General features: G+C 38.8%; 1 protein-coding gene across 1 annotated transcript in view; it reads right to left on the bottom strand.

Annotated features, from left to right (window-relative positions):
* ZMAT2 (zinc finger matrin-type 2) overlaps positions 1-26,092 on the bottom strand; it is an 88,713-nt gene that overhangs the window by 42,991 nt on the left and 19,630 nt on the right. Inside the window, exon 4 of the mRNA XM_053718605.1 lies at positions 1,594-1,667. Coding sequence (XP_053574580.1) covers positions 1,594-1,667 — 74 coding nt within the window. The remainder of the gene's footprint in view (positions 1-1,593; positions 1,668-26,092) is intronic.

Here is a 26,092-nt window from a genome sequence, read left to right as displayed (position 1 = left end):
CCTATATTATTCATGAGGGCTTTTTAATATTTGTTATGTAATTTTTAAGAATGTGTTAAAAAAAACTGGAAATATGTAAAGCCTCTGCTTTCTGTTGTGCATACAAAACCAAAGTACAAGGTAACGGCTGTCAAAAAGACAGTAACATCACTGATCTGGTAAAAGCACACTGCTTCTATCACAGGATGCAACAATACACATGCTACAAGATGGCGGCGCCTAGTATAAACATATAAAGCTGTAACCAACTGGTTTCTGTAATGGGTTAAAATAAAAGAGAGGCTTTTAAGAGAGCTGCAGGAAAAGAAGGGGGAAAAACACTAGCATGGTTAGTAGTTACCATGCTACTGTAGTTGTACTCAGGAGTTTAATGTCCCTTTAAACGCTAAATTCTTCTAATAAGAGTAGTATTGAGGTCATTCCGCACCTCCCTCTAGTCATTGGTGTCACCATGTTGAAATCTATCTTTCATTACATTCCAGTTCTGACCTGTTTGAAGGAGAGTTACTGCACAGGTGTACGAAATGTAACATTCTACTTACTTTTTAAGGGTACCAGATTCCCAAAAACATACTTTATTTATTTTGTCCTTTTAACTAATTTTATTCTGAAAAATGCCATCCTGTTAGAATTGGAACTGCAAACTCCATATCCCACACAAATACTGACTGCATGTTTTTGTGACTAATTTATAGCTGTACTTAAGTTGTTGCAGTAGAAATTAGATAAAGGAAAGCGTAAAGGCGTGTAGATTTTTTTTTTTATTGTTTCATTAGCTGTTTAAATATTGACAAAATAAGTGTAACATTTTAGTGTATAAAACAGTGGGAGCTGCCATGTTGTAACTAGCGTTACCCTATTTGCTGTGGCCAATTAGAGACCCTTATACATAGGTCACTGGAATGTGCAGCCAATGGCTGTGTGGAATATAACAGTGTTTTGCACTTCCATTTCTAAAAGGAACTGAGAAGCTCACAATTTCAGAATGGAATTACAGGGAAAGGAGACAAAGAATGAAAGCAGGCTTTATATATATATATATATATATATATATATATATATATATATATATATATATATATTTTCATTTTATATTACCATTTTAACCTTTTCCTGCTGTTAGGACATTTCATGACGTCCTAACTGCACTGGGCTTTAGCGCCGTTAGGACGGCATGGAACGTCCTTGCCGCTTGGCTGTACTGAAGCCAACGCCGCTTAAAGATTGGGATTGCGGCATGGAGGGCGTGCCTAGCATCATAGGGACGCCCCCTGACCCGATCCTATCATTGAAATCTTGCGATCGTAAGCACAATTGCGCGATTTCAATTTGTAGACAATTTAAACCCGACACGAAAGGGTTAAAGTTTAAACACGCTTATTGACTAAAACTTTAAACTTATTTTGTTCAATATTTACACAAATAATATAATTTGAAAAAAAAATGCATCTACATCATATTCTCAAGCTGATCTTTAATTTAAATATATATTTTTTGATAGCTTGTATTTAGTGTTTAATCTTCCTTTAAAGTAATCAACATATTATTTATAGACATCACTTGCTATTTTATAAGCAGAAAATTAGCACTTACGTTTTTTTCCATTAATATGGTCCAAAAAGTTGATTGAGTCTTTTACAACGCAGTCGCAGACATTGCAGTAATAACTGGGGGGAAAAAGAAAAAACATATTGTCAAATAATACTTTTTCTTAAAGTAATTAATTTTGTTGTTGTTTGTGTGTGCGTGTAACGAACATTAATTTCTGGAAGTGGCTATTTCATGCCTATAATGATAGATCTTCATACTTGAGCAGTACGCTCACTAAATAATGAAACACACTGAAGGTTATCTGAACTGTGATAATATTGGTCAAAGGATTTGCTTAGTTCCTCCACAAGACATTTAATTATTTTGCTTGATATTTAGCCAAGCTGGTCTTTTGGAATGGATCAATACATTTTTATGAATTGTGTGTAAATGGCTTCCTTTGAGGTTTTCCTTTATTGGAAAAGAAAAATATACAGAGCATAAAGAATGATTACAGCGTTACCTTAAGTACCGTCTAAAATACAGAGGAGCGAGTCTGCAATGGCACTGACAGGTTAGAATGACACTTCTTGATCACAATTTTTATACTTTTCAGGACATTTAAGAGACAATAAATCAATATTGTGTTCTCCCCAGAAACTTTTTCAAGGGTGCACCACGTGGTTGATTTTACTGACCAGTAGCCAAAAATGTTAAGCCAATATTAAGCTAAAATGAGCTAATATTAATGTATCTAATGTTTATTGCACAAATTATCAAATAACATGTTCAATTATACATAGCTTTTTGTGGAGAAAACATACAAACATACATATACACATTTTCTTGGTATTTAGGAGTATGGTTTATTACAAAATGGAAATGATTCTGATACAGCATGCAATTTTAATAAACCTTTTTTTTAAATTTACTTTACTTTTATTAAACCCAATTTTCCCTTTACATCCTTTGTTGAAAAGCATACCTAGATAGGTTCAGGAGCAGCAATACCCTACTTGGTTAAATACAGTTATATGCAAGCAATAGTGCCATAATAAAATGTTATAACACATCACAGCATTTTCTTTTTGTACTTTTATGTCTCACTGCATTGTAGCTACCAACCAGCAAGCGCTACCCAGGTGCTAAACCAAAAATGGGCAGGCTCCTAAGCTTAAATTCCTGCTTTTCAAATAAAGATAGCAAGAGAACAATGAAAAAAATTATAATAGGAGTAAATTATTAAGTTGCTAAAAATTGCATGCTCTATCTGAATCATAAAAGAAAAAAATTGGGTTTCATATCCCTTTAATGTTCTTTTAAATGTATTCTTTATTGATTGTATTGTACCCATTTAATCGAATAGTTCTTTTGCCTGATTATGCTAGTATATAATTCCCTTTATATTTTGCCTTTTGGTATTTTATTTTCAGCATGTGTTTTATTCTATAAGTTCCATTATTCTTATTTATTTTAATTTTATTATTTTTGTTTAACATTTTCAAAACACTAACAAATAAAACAAGGAAATATTGAAATAAATAGTTCACAGTGTCTTATTCTCTTGATGACACAATTCAATGTTCCAGTTGTTATACTTGTTTTATCTGCAGATTGCAATGTCCATATCCAGCAGACTATCAGCTGTATTAAATCTTTATACTAGTTTTGACACATAATCATCCCAGGTAAAACAGAGTAATTATAATCAATATGTTTGATCTGTGCGTAATGGAATTTCTCCAATTGTGAAGTAATGGAGACTCTCTTCCTCAATAGGTAAAAGGGAAGGCAAGGAAGTGTTTTTACAATACGCAGGTATCAGTGGCTTTGTACAGTTATTTATCATTGTCATCAGGTTTGATTGCAATGAACACTATCTTAGGGAACTTATTAAAGAGGAACAGCATTGGGTTTATAGGTAGTTGGAGTGATACAGCTTTTTCCATCTCAACTCTAATTACAGAGCAATACGTTTGAGCAACTGGATACGTTGATAAAATGTGCATATATGTACCCCTGTCTATACACCCTCTCCAACAATTAGTCGGAACCCCCAGGAATTATCAATCCCAGTCGTGCTGGTGTAAGGTTCCACCTACTCAACAGTTTCATATTCATTTCCATTATTAAGACTGAAGAAGTGGATGTATATATCTGTTTAAAAATCAAAAACCACTCTGTCTTGTTTATAGATTGATGCACTTCTTCCCACCATACAGTATATGAGGGTAATGTATCTGAGCAAGCATTTTATAGGTAAGGAAAAGTGTTCCTTTTAGGGAGAAAGGATTGTAATATACACTTCTAAATGCTTTGAGTGCACAATATATGTCTGCTTTGTGAGGAATGGTTAGAGAAGACACGGGATAGTTTTCATTTGCTATTATTTAATTATTATTTAACAAGGGATCAATCGGTGCAAAGTGTTCTCTGTCATATTATGAGTAGTAGTCTTTAGTGGGAAGGATAAATTATCAAGTAAGTAAGAGGTGATGGTTTGGTAGAAATGGTTTAAACTCCCTTAAAGGGACAGTCAAGTCAAAATTAAACTTTGATGATTCAAATAGGGCATGTAATTTTAAACAACTTTCCAATTTACTTTTATCATCAAATTTGCTTTGTTCTCTTGGTATTCTTTACTGAAAGCTAAACCTAGGTAGGCTTATATGCTAATTTCTAAGCCCTTGAAGGCCACCTATTATCTTGCCAAGTCATGCTCAGTTTGAACCCACTCATTCATTAGGGGCATTTAGGAAAAAAGAATATAATCCACGGAAAACAATCTCTAGATATAAAGCCACAACTTAAGAATATATATAACAATTATATGCATATGAACATCTATCTAAAATTTTATATATATATAAAAAAAAAAAAAAACTTACATAGTACAAAAATGGGAATCAAACCCAGGGTTATCCTATATAAAATAAGAACAAAACCAAAGCATTATATAAAATATGTTATATTGTATTTTATTCTTCCCATAATTAACGGTGTTGGTAGCACAGTAGTGACTATTTTATATAGGAGTCCCTGAGTTCAATTCCAATTTGTGTAATATGTAAGTTTTATATAAAAAAAAAATATATATATATATATATATATATATTTATATGGAATTATGGATATAATTGTTATATATATTCTTGATTAAGCTGTGGACTTACATAAAGAGATTGTTTTTCGAAGATTATTATTGGCCAAACGTTGTCATTTGGAAAAAATATATAAAAAAAAAAATGTGGTAGAATTGCCATTTGAATCATATACTCTAGGTCTATCTATGATAAAAGTTTACTCTCCAACTTTCGCAGTAGCAGTGATATTTCTATATGCTTCTCTTTCTGTTTTGCATATGTAAATATGACCCTGGAGATAGTCTCCCTAAGGGTGATGGGGGAAAACAGACGTGGACTCCTTGCCCAATCTGCTTAGAGGGATATGGCTGCACCTCACTGACGAGGCCCAAAGGAGGCCGAAACGATCGTCTGGGGTTGTCATGCTCCTTGTTCATAGGAGAATTGCCTGGTATTTCGGGGCTGGACTGACCATGTTGGCGGGATCAGACTAATATACTACAGGAAAGTTTTCCTCTCTGAAAAGCACAATTGGGCTACTCCCAGGTGGCAACCGGGCCATATAACAAGCTATTGATGCTGCTGTTCGTTCCTGGCAGACTGATTCTCTTTTTGTTTTGCATATTTCTATATGCTGCAATAGAGCATCATAATTTAGTGAACTATGCTTCAGGGAGGGTATTTATTTTTTTAGTATTAGTTAGAAAAACAATGTCGGCATATAGGGTTACTTTATATTTCTTATCACATATTTGAAACCTGAAATATCTGAATTATGTTTAAGGGTAGTGGCTAATATTTCCAGTGCCAAGATAAATAGAATCAGAGATAAAGGGCAACCTTGTCAGGTGCCATTGAAGATTTGAAACGGTTGTGAAAAAGAATTGTTTGCTCTATACCGTTAACCAACAGCAAAAATTAAGCCTTTTTTTTTAATTTTTGCTGTTGGTTAACGATACAAAGCAAAGATTTTTTGAATAAATGAGTCATCAAACCCAAATTTAGCTAAAGAAGCCTTCAGAAAGGATCGGCTGAATCTATCAAAGGCTTTTTTAGCATCCAAAGAGATAAACACAGGGTATTTTGTGAATTGTGGCATAATCCATCAAGTGTAGAATTTTATTTGTGTTATCTCGGGCTTCCCTTTGGGCAAGATTAAAAGGAGTACATAATGATTTTTCCGCACACAATATGGACTTTTCGCAATCAATTTCCATTGCGCAGGTAAAGTCTTGAAAAATCACGAGTGCGCACGTGCATTCGCATTTTGTGCAACAATCATTTCCGCACTCAAAGAGCTGCAGTTAACAGTTTTGCACAACATAAAATTTTCACAAAACATTTCCAAAATACATTACAAAGTACAGTTACACTCATATTAACACTGTCTTATAAAAATGCTTAAAATAAAATATTGCACACAAAAGTTATAAGGGCTCAAAGATACGAGACCTCGGGTGTTTAAAAAAAAAAAAAAATGATGCAGGGATTTTACATTGACATACATACACATACATAGAGAAACATGGATTTATTTGTACAGACATATGTTTAACAATAGAAATAATGAAAATATTTTACATTACAATCTTTTTTTTTTTTTTATTTTTTTTTTTATTTTATTTTTTTATTGAATTTTACATTAATACAGTGATAAAGTAACAGAGTAATACAAGAGTAGTATAAGGCAAGTCTATTTTCATAGATACAAAGAAAATAAAGCTTTCACATTGAGTCAAGTCACAACAACTAGGGCCTAAAGCTTTTGTTTTCTATGATGCCTCAGGCTTAGAGTCTCTTCACAGTTTCGCTGTGGTTCCGGAAAGTCCAAGATCTCTAGACTAATAAGTGCAGCATGAGAACTTTCCCATTTTTTAATAATGTGAGGACATCAATAAATCTGTTTTTCTTATAAGTCGTAACTTGAACCAGGTACATTTTTGTGGAACATTAGTAACTTGTCTCTTGCCTTGTAGAAAGGGGAATAAATAGTGGTGAAGACAGAAAGAGAAAAAGAAAATAAAGGATGTAGTGTAAGAGATAAGCTTAGACATTTATGAATACCAAAATTTCTGTATCACTTTGGTTATGTATGTTATTGAGCAATTATATTATGTGTTCTGAGTGTTATGTTGAACAGATTCCCACAAAAACATCATGTCCAGATATAATGATAGTTGGTCTAGTTTAAGATAGTATAATCTCTCTAGTTTTAAGTTTTTATTGACTAAGTCAATCCAATCTGAAATGGTGGGTGTGTTTGCTGATTTCCATTTTTTCGGTATCAACTGATTGGCTGTATTTAGCATGATGTAGTAAAGGTGTTTCCTTATTTTACAAGTGACCTCCGGTGGTTGGCTTAGCATTATTAGTTCTGGAGTGGGTGTCATTTGGCTACCTAAGGTTTTGTTGATGGTCTCAAAAACACCAGACCAGAATGATTTAATATGTTGGCAATCCCACCAAATGTGGGAAAGGTGCCCTTCCCTGGAGCATCCTCTCCAGCATGAGCCTGAGGTTTGTTTGAATATATATTTAATTCTGGCTGGCGTTAAGTACCATCTCATTAATAGTTTGATATTAGTTTCCTTTGCATGGGCTGAGTGTGCTGAATGCGAAAGATTTGAGAATCTGTGTAGCCATGTCTCTGTTGGTGTATTTAAGTGTAATTCATTATCCCATCTCTTTGTGTAGGATGGAAGGTCTGGATAGGCGAGTGCTAAGGTAAGTTTGTATAGCTTGGAGATTATTCCTTTAATATTCTCTTTGGATATACAGATCTGTTCAAATGCTGTAAGGGAGCGAAATAGGTCACCTTTGTATTTATGTGTAGATATATAGTGTTTCATTTGGTGTACACGGAGCCAAGAAGAGAGGAAGGGGTGTTCTATTAAGTCAAGTTGGGGTTTTCCTTTAATGGTCTTATTATCCTCTATTAGGAGATATATGGGGAGGAGTTTTTGAGGGTCTGTGTGAGAGTTGGGACCTGGGGTTATGCCGGGGTTAAATTCCGGGTTGTTCAGTAGTGTAGTGAGGGGTGAGTATCTAGATGAGATTTTGTTTGGTGTTTTACAGATGTATTTCCAGTCTGTCCAGGTTTCGTTGGAAATGGATGATGTTGAGATGGAGTGTTTGGCAAAATGTGCCGGGTTCCAGCTTGCGGTATTTAGGTTGTCTGTGGTAGCTAGGTTAGACTCAATTTGGACCCAGCTTTTGTGATTAGGTGTATTAAATTTGTACCAATCAAGAATTCTCTGTAGGGATATAGCGAGTTTATAAGAGCGAAGATGGGGAACTCCCAAGCCTCCTTCTGCTGGTGGCTTAAAGAGTGTGTTTTTGTTAATCCTTGGGGGTCTACGTTTCCAAATGTAGTCATTTATGATCTTTTGCATAGTATCTAAATCTTTTTGTATGCCTGGGATAGGAACTGTCTGAAGAATGTATAAAACTTTCGGTAGTAGAGTCATTTTTGCTGCCTGTATTCTACCTGTCCAGGATATGTTTTTTGGGAGCCATTGGGATGTTAGTGTTTGGAGTTCTGTGATCAGGCCTCCATAGTTATATTTGCGGAGATCTGTCTTATCTGGGGTAATGTGAATGCCAAGATATTTCAGGAATTTTGTTTGCTGTTTGAGGGGACAAATGGATTTTAATGTATTAAGGGCGTTAGTTGTCAGATGTATTGGTAAGTATTCAGATTTAGACATATTTACTAGGAAATTTGATATCGTCCCAAACTGTGTTAATTCAGTGATTGCTTGTTGTAGCGATGATATAGGGTTTGTGAGGGTCAAGAGGATATCGTCCGCGAATATGGCCAGTTTGTGCATATGGTCTGCTATGGATATTCCGTGGATTTGGTCGTTCAGTCTTATTTTAATAGCCAGGGGTTCTAGGGATAAAATGAACAAAAGTGGTGATAAGGGGCATCCCTGTCTGGAGCCGTTCCGAATTTCAAACGGCTCAGAGAGGGTTCCATTGATCTTAATCTGTGCCGTGGGATTTGAGTATAAAGCAAGAATTTTTTGGATAAAAGAGTCTGGGATGTGGAAATGCTGTAGGGTCGAAAGAAGGTATGTCCAGTCCAGTCGGTCGAAGGCTTTTTCAGCGTCGGTGGATACGAAAACAGTCGGGGTCTTGTTTTGTGTAACATGTTCTAGCAAATTGAGTACTTTGACCGTATTATCTTTTGCTTCTCTATGTGGGACAAAGCCTACTTGGTCTTGGTGAACTATGGATGGGAGAATGTGGTTGAGGCGGGAGGCTAGTATTTTTGCATATAGTTTGAGATCAATATTTAATAAAGAGATGGGCCTAAAGTTGGCTGGAATGTTTGGGGGCTTGCCAGGTTTAGCTAAGACTGAGATATTCGCTTGCATCATAGTGTCTGGGAAAAGTAATTTTTCTGGTATGGAGTTAAATAGTGATGTTAAGTGGGGTATTAGAACAGAAGCAAATGTCTTATAGTATAGTCCTGTAAAGCCATCAGGGCCTGGAGCTTTGTTTTGTTTTAATTGTTTTATTGCCTCTAGTACTTCAGATGGTTGGATGGGGCGATCTAGGTGCTGGCATTGGTCTGCGTTAAGCTTGGGAATAGGCAGGCTGTCTAGATATCGATTACAGAGGAGTATATGATTTTGCGGGTTTCTAAGAGGGAAAAGATTATAAAGTTTATGGTAGAATTCCTTGAATTCCCTGGCTATGGACTTGGTGTCTTCTAATTGTTTACCATGTGATGTTTTGATGGAATGAATGTAAGTTTTTTGTTGTTGTTTTTTTAATGCCCTGGCTAAAAGCTTCCCTGACTTGTTTCCCTCCCTGTAGAATGTTTGGTGTAAGTGCAGAAGTTTTCTTTGTGTTTGGATATGCAGTATAGAGTTCATATTTTCTCTTTTAAGCTTGAGTTGATCTAGGGTAGAAGTATCAGAGGGGTTCAATTTGTGTTTGAAATCTAAATCTGCGATTTCCATAGCTAGTAAATTTATCTCTTCTCGACTTTTCTTTTTGATTTGGGCGGCAGTCTTGATAAACTCGCCTCTTATAGTGCTCTTGTGGGCCTCCCAAAGGGTGGTCACATTAATGTCTGGTGACAGATTTATGGAGAAGTATGAGGTTATATGTTCTAGAAAGAGTTCCTTTTGTGCTGGATCTAGTAATATTGAATCATCTAATCTCCATTGGAAAGGTTTGGTGGGAGCTGTAGGCCATTTTATGGTGCATGTCACTAGTGAATGATCTGACCATGTTGTATGCTGAATGCCTGAGTGTATGGTGTGGGATAATATTAGGTGATCTACTAAAATATAATCCAGCCTAGAATATGTCTTATTAGGGTGTGAGAAGAAGGTGAAGTCTAATTTTTGGGGGTTGAAATACCTCCATGTGTCATGTAGGCCGAGAAGTTTAAATTTTTGCCATACGGTGTGGTGATGTGGGATTCTAGCTCTAGTGAGTGGGTTTGAGCAATCAACAGTGGGGTCTAAGGGAAGATTAAAATCTCCTGCTATGATCAATGATCCCTTTGCCTCTGTAAGAATTAGATCCGTTACTGATGTTATAAATTTATCTTGATGGGAATTTGGGGCGTAAACATTCACTAAGGTTACCGGTTTACCGTAAAGAAGGCCTTTCAAGCATAGATATCTGCCCTCCTTGTCACGTATAATATGTGTCTTGGTAAAAGGGATCGATTTGTGGATTAGGATGCTCACTCCATTAATTTTTTTGTGCGGGTTAGAGCTATGGAAATGTAGGGGGTAGTGTGTAGAAAAATATTTGGGGATGTTTTTGCCTTTAAAGTGGGTTTCTTGGAGCATTAGGATATGTCCTCCTTTTTTTTGGAGATCTAGAATAGCCATTCTTCTTTTATTGGGACAGTTGAGGCCTTTGGTGTTTTGCGTATAGATGTTGAGGTTTTGTGATGTATGATTAACCATCATGTGTAATCAATGAAAATGAGGGTGGTTGACAATAACATATTTTGCATTCTGGCATGTGAGTATTTAGCAATACAGAATTACAAAGGATAGGGAAGAAAGGACAGAAGAAGAAAGGTGAACAGAAAAGACAGTGAAGAAACATAATAAGACATAACAATCTTAGCAACATATTTCTATCTTAAAGGAGATAAACTCCCAACTAAATGAGAACAAGAAAAAAAAAAAACGTCAATATCAGTTAACAGTTAACATTTTACCCTTTGAAACTTCATATCAGCATTTCTCAGGGTTTTCAGGTCCAATATATTAAGGTTTGCTGGGGGTACTTGCAGTTGGTATCCCTCTAGGAGTAGACTCAAATTGGTGAGTATTGCATCTTTGGAGGAGGCGATTAGTCCCTATCTCCTTTCATCTAATGTTGGAGATGTTGGCTGTGTGGATTTGCGCATCTTTCTTTGTGAGACTTGTCTCCATTCGTTTCTTTGTGGCAGGGGGGAGGGCTTGTCCGTGCTTGAATGTCCCTCTTGTGAAGTGGTGTTTTCCTCCATTTGGGGAGATGGAATGTCCAGATCTTTACATATACCTGGTATATCTTTGATGGATAAACATGTGAAGCGTTTCCCCCTCCAGAGGATCAAGAGATGGAAGGGAAAACCCCATCTGTACGGTATATTTAGCTTCCTTAGCAACATAGTAAGTGGTTTGAGTTCTTTTCTTTTTGTAAGAGTTCTCTGTGATAGATCAGCAAACATCTGTATCTCTGCATTTTCATATTTGATGGGCTGTTGTTCTCTAGCTAGTCTCATTAACTCTTCTTTTTCTTGAAAGTTAGTGACACGGACTATAACATCCCTTGGTGGTTGTCCCGCTAGCGGTTTGGGGCGTAAGGCCCTGTGGGCTCTGTCTAGACTTATTTTGGATGGCGTTTCTTCTTTTTTTAATGTGCTAAACAGATCTTGGAGGTATTGTTCAATATCAGATGGTGAAATGGATTCAGGAATTCCCCTCAATCTGATGTTCTGACGTCTGCTGCGGTTTTCAACATCGTCTATCTTATCTTCTAATTCAGTAATGGACGTATCTTGTTTATGAATAGTGTCATGTAGGTCTGAGATGGCTTCTGCATGTAAATCTTGGCGGTTTTCCAGAGCTTCAACTCTGTGACCGATTTCTGTGATATCTTTTTTAAGGTCTGAAATTTCATCTTTGATGCATTGCTTGACCTGAGAGAGGAGGGAGGAAAAATCTTTCTTTGATGGTAGTGTTTTAAAAAGGGCTGTAGGGATTGTAATATTTTCTGGTGTATGATCACTTTCAGAGTCTGATGAGCTTTGGTTAGACCTTTGATCTGGTAACACTTCTTCCATGGGAGCTGGTGTCTTAGCTTCTAGTGTCTTGAAAAAGCTGTTTACTGAATGAGTAGGTGTATTAAGAGGTTTAGTGCTTTTACTTGGTTTAGTAACCCTTTTTGGAGACATAGCTGTATGTGTCTAAAGAGGTCAAGCCTCCTTGCTTTGGTTGTCGCTTTAAGATAGAGGCAGAGGCACTGATTAATGCTCTATGTGCAGTTCATTAAGTCTTTTGCTAATGGTGCAGGTACTTGACAGAAATACAAACTGCAGTTTTGTTTGCTTAGAGCAGTATTTGAGAACTTATAGTGGAGGGGGTGTGATTACATCATTTCCATTGTAAGGACGTTGAAGGTGTTAACATGGGGGATTACATCCCAGATTGAGCTGTTAGAAGAATGATGTTTGCGGCTTGTGAGCGGTTATTTCTATTGAGAATGCACATATTAAAGTTCTTTGTTAATGTCCCCGGTGCTAGTGTCATAGACAGTTTACCGCAATTTATCCCCTCTCTTACCCTAGAGTGTTTCGCCCTTCAACTTGTCTCCATAGCAGGACCTTGAATGTCGAGTGCGCTGTGTAATTGAGCGTGGGATGCGGCCTACCACGGAGGTTATTTCAAAGTGCGGTCCGCTCCGGTCCCCAGCAGCTATTTGTTTTAGCGGTCCGGTTTATTCTCCGGGGGTGTTCTCTTTGAATGGCTCACTGTTGCGATGCTCCCAAGTGACCAGTATAAGGCGATCGGCTCCAAGCTGGATTTGCGCCGCGATAGGCCTAAGTGCGTAGTGAGCGTTTGCTGTATATGTCGGTCTGACAAGCAGAGCAGGACCCTCGTATCATGGGCTGGAGTGATTTTGCTCACATGTCAGGCAATCTGGAGCTTCAAAGTGCAGGGTGGCTAATGCCGTTAACGTTCACATTTAGATAGGGCACAGGAGCTCCGTCAGAAAGCAGCCATCTCCTAGGCTGGCTAGCTCCGCCCCCATTTTACATTACAATCTTATGCACATTAAACAATATCTCAGAGGGATTTTCAAAGCGAACTTTGCATATAGATCTTGAGATATCTATACATATATATAGTCGTATATACATATCTCGTTATAAATAGATATATCAGTCCAAACATCATCACATATATAGAAAAATATTTATTTAGAAATTAATAGAAAATATTCTGTTGGGAAAACATTTTTGCAATATGAAATATTTGCATTTTCATGTACCCTTTTCAAGGAGAATGCGTCCTGGGCTTTGCAGAACATATTAGGGTTTTATGTGTGTGTTTTTTTTCCTTTTTGTTTTCTCCATTGACTTCTATGGGGATTATGTGGACGCACACGCAATTTTTCTGTTTGCATTACGCGGCTTAATGCACGTATAAAATAAGTTATTTTGCAACTTTTAATAGCTGCGTTACCCCAAATGCAAAAAATCCATAAGGTGCGTGGTGTTTTCGCAACTGATTTGCCACGCAACTTGCAATCTTGACCATTAAAGGGATACTAAATCCAATTTTTTTATTTCATGATTCAAATAGAGCATTAGATTTTAAGCACCTTTCTAATTTACTCCTATTATCAATTTTTCTTTGTTCTCATGCTATCTTGATTTGAAAAAGCAGTACTGTAAGCTTTAGAGCCAGACCATTTTTTGTTCAGCACATGGGTAGCACTTGCTGATTTGTGGCTAAATGTAGCAAACCAATCAGCAGCTCTACCAAGGTGCTGAACTAAAAAATGGGCCGGCTCCTAACCTTTTATTACTGCTTTTTCAAATCAAGATAACATAAGAACAAAGAAGAATTGATAATAGGAGTAAATTAGAAAGTTGCTTAAAATTGCATGCTCTATCTGAATCATGAAAGAAAAAAATGAGGGGTTAGTATCCCTTTAAGGAGTAAAGCCTATTTGATTTGGGTGAATTAATAGGGGTTACATTTTATTTATCCTCCCTGCTAAAATGTTAGCATAAATTTTTATATCCACGTTTAAAAGAGAAATTGGGCAAACTTTGCCGGAACATTAGAGGGCTTTCGAGGCTTAGGAAGCACTACAACATGCACCTCTAGCATAGAAGGTGAAAATTAGAAATTGGAGACTGTTAGCTAACTCGGTAAATATAACCTGTGTCAACATTTGGGCAAAAATCTGTCAGTCTTAAATGGCAAACCCATCAGAGCCAGGACTTTTTCCTTGACCAAGTGCTCGTGTTGCTCCAAACTTCTTCTTTTTAGGGGAGTTAAATTCAAGTACTTGTTCTAATGTCAATTTAGGAAGGGAACAACTCTCTATATGAGACAGTAAGCTTGCCTTATGGGTGGGTAATATATTTGATTCCTTTAAGTTATATAATTTAGTATAATATTTGTGGAACTGTGTGAGGATTTTGAGGGTGGTTTTACATGGAAAATGGTCTGGCAAATGTAATTAATAGATAAACAAATGTTTAAGTTGCCTGCCCTATAGCTTTCATAATAAAACACACTCTTTATTTTATGAGATGTAGCCTAATAGTCTATATTAAAAAAATGTCCAGAGCTCTTTTAGCCTGTCCCAATACTTTCAGCACCTTACTATCCAATTAAGTCAGTTTATGCAGATATTCTACATAAGAAAATTTGAAAGCTAACTTCATAGGCTTTACAATTTTTTTATATTAATTTTATTTTGCAACTGTACTTTAATAAACTCTCCAGATTGCAGATTTTTTTATCCACATAGGGAGTATTCAATTGGAAATATTTGTAGATTGTTCTATTCAATTTATCTACTGTGTCAATGTTGTCCAACCTGGATTAATCTAGCTTCGACACATAAGGATCAGGGGGTCATCTAACTATAGGATCTTTATTTTAACTACAAAATGGTCTGAATAAGAAATTGGAGATATAAAAATATGTGTCACTTAAAAGGTATAATCTCTTTTGTCTGGATGGACAAAACGCCATGTATCATATAAATAATGATCTCTCAATATGTTCCATAGGGAGGAGACTGTTCTATTAGAGATCCTTATATTGGGGTTTGAGCTATCTATTTATGGTTGGAGGGGAAGATTTAAGTCTCCACCTAGAAAAATTGGGCCTATAAAAATTATCAAGGATATATGACAAAGCATTGTATTAAAAAAAGGTGATAATTGGTATTAGAGGCATAAATATTTAGTGAGTTGAGTTAGTATAAAATGAATTGATCTATTAAAAGGGACAGTCAACACCAGAATTTTTGTTGTTTAACCCCTTAATGACCGAGGACGTGCAGGGTAAGTCCTAAAAAAAAAAGGCAGTTAACGCCTGAGAACGTACCCTGCACGTCCTCGGTGTGGAAAGCAGCTGGAAGCGATCCTGCTCGCTTCCAGCTGCTTTCCGGTTATTGCAGTGATGCCTCGATATGGAGGCATCCTGCAATAACCTTACATGGCCATCCGATGCAGAGAGAGCCACTCTGTGGCCCTCTCTGCACCGGACATCGATGGCCGGTATCGTTGGTGGGTGGGAGCCGACTTGGGAGGCGGGTGGGCGGCCATCGGTGTGCTGTGTTAAGTCACGGGGGGTGGGATTGGGGGCGGCACCGCCGGGGGGCGCGCACGGACGCGCGCGCGTGCACGGAGGGTGGCGGGCGGGCGCGTGCACGGGGTGGGAGCGGGTGGGAACTGCTACACTACGGAAAATTTTTTAAGTAATAATTGGCCTAATCTTGTTTGTGCAAAAGCACAAAAAGAGATCGTGGAGGGGTGGGGGGTTGGTTTTGTGTGGGGGGAAGCTACACTACAGAAATGCTTACAAAAATAAAAATAAAAACATTTTTTCTTCTAAACTGGGTACTGGCAGACAGCTGCCAGTACCCAAGATGGCGCCTATCAAGTTAGAGTGGGAGGGTTATAGAGCTGTTTGGGGGGGATCAGTGAGGTTGGGGGCTAAGGGGGGATCGTACACAGCAGCATATGTAAATATGCTTTTTAAAAAAAAAAATATATATATAGCTTTTATTTTAGTACTGGCAGACTTTCTGCCAGTACTTAAGATGGCGGGGACAATTGTGGGGTGGGGGAGGGAAGAGAGCTGTTTGGGAGGGATCAGGGGGTCTGATGTTTCAGGTGGGAGGCTGAGCTCTACACTAAATCTAATATTAACCCTGCAAGCTACCTAATTAACCCCTTCAATGCTAGCCATAATACACGTGTGATGCGCAGCGGCATTTAGCGGCCTTCTAAATACCAAAAAGCAACGCCAAAGCCATATATGTCTGCTATTTCTGAACAAAGGGGATCCCAGAGAAGCATTTACAACCATTTGTGCCATAACTGCACAAGCTGTTTGTAAATGATTTCAGTGAGAAACCTAAAATTGTGAAACATTTTACGTTTTTTTTTTTAATTTGATCGCATTTGGCGGTGAAATGGTGGCATGAAATATACCAAAATGGGCCTAGATCAATACTTGGGGTTGTCTACTACACTAAACTAAAGCTAAAATTACCCCAAAAAGCTCCCTACATGCTCCCTAATTAACCCCTTCACTGCTGGGCATAATACACGTGTGGTGCGCAGTGGCATTTAGTGGCATTCTAATTACCAAAAAGCAACACCAAAGCCATATAAGTCTGCTATTTCTGAACAAAGGGGATCCCAGAGAAGAATTTAAAACCATTTGTGCCATAATTGAACAAGCTGTTTGTAAATAATTTCAGTGAGAAACCTAAAGTTTGTGAAAAAATTTGTGAAAAAGTGAACGATTTTTTTTATTTGATCGCATTTGGCGGTGAAATGGTGGCATGAAATATACCAAAATAGGCCTAGATCAATACTTTGGGTTGTCTACTAAAAAAAAATATATACATGTCAAGGGATATTCAGGTATTCCTGAAAGATATTAGTGTTCTAATGTAACTAGCGCTAATTTTGAAAAAAAAAATGGTTTGGAAATAGCAAAGTGCTACTTGTATTTATGGCCCTATAACTTGCAAAAAAAGTAAAGAACATGTAAACATTGGGTATTTCTAAACTCAGGACAAAATTTAGAAACTATTTAGCATGGGTGTTTTTTGGTGGTTGTAGAAATGTAACAGATTTTGGGGGTCAAAGTTAGAAAAAGTGGGGTTTTTTTCAATTTTTCCTCATATTTTATAATTTTTTTATAGTAAATTATAAGATATGATGAAAATAATGGTATCTTTAGAAAGTCCATTTAATGGCGAGAAAAACGGTATAGAATATGTGTGGGTACAGTAAAGGAGTAAGAGGAAAATTACAGCTAAACACAAACACCGCAAAAATGTAAAAATAGCCTTGGTCCCAAACGGACAGAAAATGGAAAAGTGATGTGGTCATTAAGGGGTTAAAAAGAAAGATAATCCTTTTATTACCCATTCCCCAGTTTTGCATAACTAACACAGTTATAATAATACACGTTTTACCTCTGTAATTACCTTCTACCTAAGCTTCTGCTGACTGCCCCCTTATTTCAGTTCTTTTGACAGACTTGCATTTTAGCCAGTCAGTGCTCACTCCTAGGTCACTTCACGTGCATGAGCTCAATGTTATCTATATGAAACACATGAATTAATGCCCTCTAGTGGTCAAAATACATTCAGATTAGAGGCAGTCTTCAAGGTCTAAGAAATTAGCATATGAATTTCAACTAAGAATACCAAGAGAACAAAGCAAAATTAGTGGTAAAAATAAATTGGGAAGTTGTTTAAAATTACATACCCTATTTAAATCATGAAAGTGTTTTTTTGGACTTGACTGTCCCTTTAAGAAGGATACTAGCCCCATATTTCTTAGATGCTCCCAAGCTATGATAGTGTTGGGTATACACATGGCCAAAGTATTTTGGTTCTCTTTGGTTTATAAAGTGTAGTTTCATGGCGGAAAAGGATATCAGCCTATTTTTTGCTAAATCTAAAAGGCAAAGTTAATGTGGACTATCCCAATTTTTTTGTACCATATTGGGTTGTGGGGGTGGAAACTAGCTAAGCAGGATCTCATAGAGCTTCTGATTATCTCTAATGGCCCACTGGAGGAGTTGTGAAACTCAAATCAAAAGGAAAGAATAGTTGTTGAACAAATACAAAAATATTATATAAAACCATAAAGAATACAAGAAAACATATTCTCTCTACCTGACATAGGAAATTAAGAAAGCAATATGGGGGGGTTCCTTCACAGTCCCTTCAGAACAATTTTATAGAAAGAATATCTACTCAAGATTGTGCATTCTATCTCTATTACAACAATAGGGGGGTACTTATCCAGTTGATACAACTTGTTAAATGTATCATAGGGTACATAAAATCTCAACCTGATGATTTGTTGATACATAGTCCCTGAAGCTGGTTTATACCTTGGTGAAGCTGGGGGGGGGGGTAATCAGAGTCTGACCTGGAGGAATGGCTCAAATAATTTGGGCTAGTGGTCTTTTGTGCAACGGACAGGAAAGCGTCATAGGTCCCACAATTTGCCACCTCTCCGTCCCCTTAGAAAATCATCTGGAAGATTGTTTTAGACTGAATGATTCAGCTAGGGAGGTATCAGGTGGGTCCAGTGATGAGCAGTAGGAATCAATGCCATCTAGTATTTTACAGATTAAACACTTTTTCTCACAGAACCCACACCTGGGTAGGAAAACCCTATCTATAAGGGATCTTTTTATTCCTCAGTAAACTCTTCTAACTTGGTATGACCATGTGGAAAGATCTTGGTAAAATTGTAGAACATTTCCCCTAAAACATAGTGGTTGGGCTTTTCGAGACATCTCCTTATCTTGAAAGTGCTTGAATCTTATTAGAATATCTCTCTGGGGGTTTCAGCCAGAGTGCTCTATGCGTCTAGACCCAAATCAAGTCACTTCCAGACATAGAATTGGCAAATGAGGAGAAGGGTCCACAAGCCTGTGTAAAGGTAGGTCTAATGTTATAATAATATAAATGATAATGAGTTAAATAGTTTGAATGCAGGAGTGGTTGATAACTCATAGATATAGTAGAAAATATGACACTTGGCAATTAAATAGCAAACATTGCCAAAAGTTAGTACATACAAGTTCTAAAAGGCAATCTAAAGGTTCACAAGTGAAAAAAATGTTCAGAGATCTAGAGTAAAATAGATGTGCTCACAGGGCAAATTTACAGAGCTCCCAAGCAAGTTGACATATCTTTATAAAGGGCCATGCAGAGTATATACTAAATTAAAGTGACTGTCCATATATTCATGCCAGACAGTTACATAAGCTGCCATTAATTATCACAAACATAGTACATGTCCCAGCTATGGGTCTTTGGGGTGCACTCCAGGATCGATGGCTTATGGTGCCAATTATAAAATGTATGAAGCACTATTGCGCAGTGTAATACTTTATAGGCCTATTGTCCCCAATCCAGTGTGCAGGGATAGCTTCCAATGATGGGCCCAAACTGTAGTATTGTTTGTCTTATCCCAGTGCTCTGTGTAACAGTCTTCACATTAATCTGCAGCTACAATGCAGATGGTTACCTCTAACCTTGCACTACAGAGCATGTGCCCCCTTTGCCGATGCAGTAAAGACCGTGGACAAAATGGTGGGTGGGACCTGCGTGGACCTTGCTATCCCCGCAGGTAGCTCCTGAAGTGAGTCCTGCTGTGATGTTGCAGCTCCAGGGTGTTACAGGGAGGTTCCCTCTTTCAGCACAGATTGTATGAGCAAATGTCAATGATATCAGTAGCTAGCCCCCAGTAGTGCATTGCTGCACCTGAGCCTACCTAGGTATGCTTTCCAACAAAAGATACCAAGGAAACAAAGCAAAAATAACAAACAAATTGGAATGCTGTTTAAAATTGCATGTTCCGTTTGAATCATGAATGACAAAACTTGAGTTTCATGTTCCCTTTAAAATGGATATTAATAAGTGCTCATTTGGTAAAAACAAATGTTAAATTAAAGTAAACAAAAAAAGAAACAGACTTAAAAAAAAAACATAATTTATGCTTACCAGATAAATTCCTTTCCTTCCTGGCAAGGGAGAGTCTACAACTTCATTACTTACTGTTGGGAAATACAACACCAGGCCACCAGGAGGCGGCAAAGACACCCCAGCCAAAGGCTTAAATATCCCTCCCAATTCCCCTATCCCCCCAGTCATTCTGCTGAGGGAACAAGGAAATGTAGGAGAAACATCAGGGTATAAAGGTGCCAGAAGAAACTATAAAAAGGGAGCCACCCAACAAAAAATAAATTATGGACAGGGTCGTGGACTCTCCCTGCCAGGAAGGAAAGGAATTTATCTGGTAAGCATAAATTATGTTTTCCTTCCATAAGGCAGGGAGAGTCCATGACTTCATTCCTTACTGTTGGGAAAACTATACCCAAGCTCCAGAGGACACTGAATGAACAACAGGAGGGAACAAAAAAAAATAAGAGGCGGACCCTATTCTGAGGGCACCACAGCCAGCAAAACTTTTCTCCCGAAAACTACTTCAGCTGAAGCAAACACATGAAACTTGTAAAATTTAGAAAAAGTGTGTAAGGAGGACCAGGTAGCCGCCTTACAAATGTGATCTATAGAGGCTTCGTTCTTAAAAGCCCAAGAGGAAGCCACTGCTCTAGTGGAATGAACCGTTATCCTCTCAGTAGGCTGTCGCCCCGCTGTCTCATAAGCTAAGCGGATAACACTCCTCAACCAGAAAGATAGGTAAGTCGTAGTAGCCTTCTGCCCCTTACGCTTCCCTGTATAGATGACAAACAAAGAGGAAGATTGACTGAATTCCTTAGTAGCCTGAAGATAGAACTTCAAGGCACGAACCACATCTACATTGTGAAGCAAACGTTCTTTCGTTGAAGAAGGATTAGGACACAAGGAAGGAACAACAATTTCTTGATTAATGTTACGATCCCACACCCCCTTAAGGAGGAACCCTAATTTAGTGCGTAAAACCGCCTTATCTGCATGAAAAAAACAGTTAAGGGGGGCAATAGCCAACAAAAAGAAAAAACTTGCAAGATAACAATTTAATGTCAACAGTATGCATAGGCTCAAATAGGGCTGCACGGTTAATCGCATGATGCGATTAATCACGATTTTAAAATCGCTGCAATTTCGAATTGCGGAAGTATGCGATTTATAACCCCGCCCCCTATGACGTACAGGAGGGCTGGCTGTAACTGTTTATTGCGCGCAGGCTTCTGTAGGGAAAGGAGGAGGAGGGGGTGGGGGGAGTAGAGAAGCTATGCAGGAATTTGCCGGTTTGGGTCAGCTCTGATGGCAGCAGTCACAGCTGCCTACACAGGTAAAATAAAGCTTGTTTACATATAAAAAATGAAGCCTCTTCTATAAAAGAAAGTATTTATTGACGCAAACAGTTCAGAAAGTGCACCATGGAAAATAGCTCAGACAGGGAAGCACAGGTGCACTTTTACTCTACTGTCTGATCTATTTTTCATGGTGCACATTCTGAAATGTTTTTAAACCCTTCAACAAGAATTTATTTTAAAGAAGAGGCTTCCTTTTTGAAAGAAATATTTTTTTCTGATGTATGGGAAGTTGTGGGCTCCCTTGTAATCCTCTGTGCCACTTTGTGGGAGTATATGCATAAAATAAAGGCAGCCCAAGCCCAGAGATACCGTGCTCTGAGTGTCAATGCAAATTGGATTTATCACAGCATGCAGAGGGAGGTCATGACATGTAACTTGGAAAGAAAACAAGCCCCTCATGGTAAGCAGAAGGGAGGCAGGTAGGGGAGGGGGACGGGCAGGCAGAGAGAGCTTTGCTAGTTCAGCTCAACTTTGGTATGTTATACCAGTGAGAGAGACTCATAACTGAGTGACAGGAGCAGTTCACACATTATGCTGTACTGCAGTGTTTTTCAACCAGTGTGCCGTGAGAGATCCTCAGGTGTGCCGCGGCAGACTGACAACAGTGCGGGGGTGTCCCTCTTTCAAATTTTGAAATATTGGGAGGTATGTGACAGGCTCATCAGGCATCATTTACAACCATGACATTGACATTCATTCACAGACAATCATTATGATGTCATTATATGTCATGTATAGTTTGTAGGAGGCATGGCATGACAGTATAGTGTGTGTATATATATATATATATATATATATATATATATATATATATAATATATGTGTGATTTTGTAAAATCTTGGGATGGTGGTGTGCCGCAGGATTTTTTTAATGTAAAAAAGTGTGCCACGGCAAAAACAGGTTGCAAATCACTGCTGTACTGAATATCTGCAAAAACCTCAGCTGCCTGCTAACACTAGAAGTGTGTTACTTGTTGGGAGGTATGAGGCTATATTCCAACAAAAATCATACAAAAATCTGCATGGACCTCAATAATAGAGAATATAGGAAGTGTTGATTACATTTTTCCTAGCATTAGAATAGCCCAAATGTTTTGCTTTAATGTAATTGTATATAGTGTGCTTTCAATTCTTCCCCCCAGTCTCTCCTAATTGTATCAGTTTTATGAACTTCTGATCATGCTGCAGGACAGAGCTGCTAGAATAAGGATTCAGAACTTCATAAAACAATCAATACCAAGATTTTGCTAATTGCTATTAGATATCTGCTAAATTTGTGTAACTAACACAACTGTAAGGTTTCATAGAGCTGTGTGTCATGTAAAATCTATTTTTTAAAAATCAGGATTAAAATCGCAATATTTTAGGTCCAAAATCTCGATTTTCATTTTTTCCCATATCGCCCAGCCCTAGCCTCAAACGGAGCCTGCTGCAAAACACTAAGAACAAGATTGAGGCTCCAGGGCGGAGCCCCAGATCTAAACATAGGTCTGATCCTAGTCAGAGCCTTAACAAAGAACTGCACATCCAGAAGCTCAGCCAATCTCTTGTGCAATAACACCGACAGGGCCGATATCTGTCCCTTCAGGGAACTAGCAGATAGACCCTTCTCCAGTCCATCCTGAAAAAAAGATACAATTCTGGCAACCTTAACCTTATGCCAGGAAAAGCCACGCTATTCACACCAGAACAAGTAAGTCCTCTACACGTTATGGTAGATACGACAAGTAACTGGTTTAAGAGCTTGAACCAGAGTGTCAATAACACTCTCAGAGAACGCTCTCTTGGCTAAGAATAAGCGTTCAATCTCCACACAGTCAGCCTCAGAGAATCTAGATTTTGATGAACAAAGGGACCCTGTATCAGCAGATCTCTGCGACAAGGTAACCTCCACTGAGGAGATGAAGACATCCCCACCAGATCCGTAAACCACGTCCTTCGCGGCCACGATGGAGCAATCAGAATCACTGATGCTCGCCCTGCTTGATGCGAGCCACCACACAAGGGAGAAGCGTTAATGGGGGGAAAAGATATGAGTCTGAACCTCCATGGTACTGATAGGGCATTTATCAATTCCGTCTGAGGATCCCTCGACCTCGAACCGTACCTGGGTAGCTTGGTATTGAGACGGGATGCCATGAGATCTATCTCCGGCGTCCCCCACTCGCTGCATATCTCTGTAAACACCTCAGGGTGGAGAGAACATTCCCCTGGGTGAAAGAATTGCCTGCTGAGGAAGTCCGCTTTCCACGGAATGTGGATCGCTGACAGCGTACATCTGTGAGTCTCCACCCACTCTAGTATCTGAGATACTTCTCTCGTCGCCAAGGAACTTCTCGTTCCCCCCTGATGGTTGATGTAGGCCAGTGCTTTCCAAACTGTGCGTCGGGACACACTAGTGTGTCGGCAGCAGTGTGTAGGTGTGTCCCTGCTTCAGCACAAATTTTTTTTTAAATTTGTTTTTGATTTCTGACTTTCCGCCTGCCTGCTACGCATATCAAATGGTTGACACGTGATTGATACCTAGGGGGACACAGATCATCTTAACCTATTGGCGCAGCTCAGTGGGAACTGAAACTATTCCCATTGGCGGCACATTGGCTCCTGACTGCACGTGTAGTCTCCTTAATTGGCTCGTGACTGCATGTGTAGTCAATGAGTGGGACAGCAGTGTGTATGCAGTGCGGGCAGTAGTCAATCGGACTCACCAAGCTCTGAGGGCGGCAGCTTAAACGCTGAGCTGAAGTCAGTGGGTTTTTTTTTTTGCAGCTAGCTCCCAGTAGTGCATTGCTGTACATGCTCTTGATATATGGATAGGAAGTGGAAGCTTAAAAATGCATAATGATGAAATGCGAGTTTCTTTATCTAATATTCCACCAAATATTCCGAAATTGTGTTCATCCCATCAACCTCATACATCCCATTAAAATAGTAAGTAGCTATTGGTGTTATTAAACTTTTTTTAATTCTTGCACATACTTACTGTTACTTGTAAGGACATTTCATTATTATATAATTTATGTATGTGTCCGTATCTCTTAAAACAAGTTAGTTTAACCTCCTTTTTTGCTAGTACAACTGAATTACTGTGTCGTGAAATTATGTAGGTCTGAAAAGTGTGTCACCAACATGAAAAGTTTGGAAAGCTCTGATGTAGGCAATCAAGGTTATATTGTCTGATTGGAATCTGATAAACTGGAACGAACCCAGAAGGGGCCAAGCCTTCAAGGCATTGAAGATTGCCTGAAGTTCTAATATATTGATCGGAAGGGAGGACTCCTCCTGAGTCCAAAGTCCCTGTGCTTTCTTGGCACCCCAAATGGCTCCACACCCGGAAAGGCTTGCGTCACAATCTCCCAGGACGGTCTCAAGAAGCGCGTGTCTTGGGACAGATGATCTCGACAGAGCCACCAAGAGAGCGAGTCTCTCGACAGGTTGTCCAGCACAATCTGTTGAGACAGATCTGAATGCTCGCCGTTCCATTGTCTCAGCATGCATAGTTGTAAGGGTCTGAGATGGAATCTAGCAAAAGGAATGATATCCATACAGAACACCATGAGTCCGATTACCTACATACACTGAGCCACTGAGGGTGTCAAGGAGGCATGGCGGGCAAGACATGCAGTATTTAGCTTGCATCTTCTCTGATCTGTGAGGAATATTCTCATGGATATAGAGTCTATTATTATTATCATCAGGTAATTGTAGAGTGCCAACAGATTCCGCAGTGCTATACACATAGGCGGTATACAAGGTAACATTTATAGGGGGTCAAATGGGTAGAGATCCCTGCCGAGAGTTGCATTGTTGTAATCGGCTCTTATGCAGGTGATCTACAAACAGCTGGTCTCATAGGCTTACATGCTAAGGGGTTCAAGGGGAAAGCAGTGGAGTTAGGAAAGGTTAGTGTAGGTTGTATGCATCCCTGAATAGTACAGTCTTTAGGAAGCGCTTGAAGATTTTAAAACTAGGTGAGAGACTTGTGGAGTGAGGCAGAGAGTTCCACAAGATGGGAGCAAGTCTGGAGTAGTCTTGTAAACGGGAATATGGGGAGGTAACAAGAGAGGAGGAGATTGTGGGCAGAGCAAAGGGGTCGGGAGGGAGAGTATCTGGAGACAAGGTCTGAGATGTAGGGGGGAGCAGTGCAGTTGAGGGCTTTGTATGTCAGAGTGAGAATTTTTTGTTTAAGCCTGGAGGCAAGAGGAAGCCAGTGAAGAGATTGAGAAATGTCTAATTTTAGAGATGTTTTTAAGGTGGAAGCGGCAGGCTTTAACCAAGGACTGAAAGTGAGGAGTGAAAGAAAGCTCTTAATCAAATGTGACCTCAAGACACATGTGGGGTAGGGGTAATGTAGGAGTTATCAACAGTTATAGAGAAGTCGGGGGTGGAAATTTTTGAAGAAGGGAGGAAAATAAGGAGCTCCGTTTTGGAGAGATTTAGCTTAATGTGTAGATAGGACATCCAAGATGAGACATAGGAAAGATAGTTAGTGACACGGGTTTGCAAGGAAGAAGATAGGTCTGGTGCAGAGAGGTAGAATTGGGTGTTATCGGCATACAAATGTACAAATGGTATTGAAACCCATGGGACTTTATTAAGGAACCTAAAGTTGATATTTAGATTAAGAAGAGAAGGGGACCAAGGACAGAGCCTTGCGGTACCCCAACAGAAAGTGGAAACGGGGCAGAGGATGCCCCAGAGAAGGCTACACTAAAGGTACGGTTAGACAGATAGGAAGAGAGCCACGAGAGAGCGGTGTCGCAAATGCCGAAGGATTGAAGGGTTTGGAGCAAAAGAGGGTGGTCGACAGTATCAAAGGTGCAGACAGATCAAGGAGGATAAGCAGAGAGAGGAGGCCTTTGGATTTTGCTGTAAGTAGGTCGTTGGCAACCTTAACAATTG

The sequence above is a fragment of the Bombina bombina genome, chromosome 6 (genome assembly GCF_027579735.1).
Source record: "Bombina bombina isolate aBomBom1 chromosome 6, aBomBom1.pri, whole genome shotgun sequence".
In the NCBI taxonomy this organism is placed as follows: Eukaryota; Metazoa; Chordata; class Amphibia; order Anura; family Bombinatoridae; genus Bombina; species Bombina bombina.
Note: the sequence above shows the minus strand (reverse complement) of the source record. Positions and strands in the feature narration are given on the sequence as shown.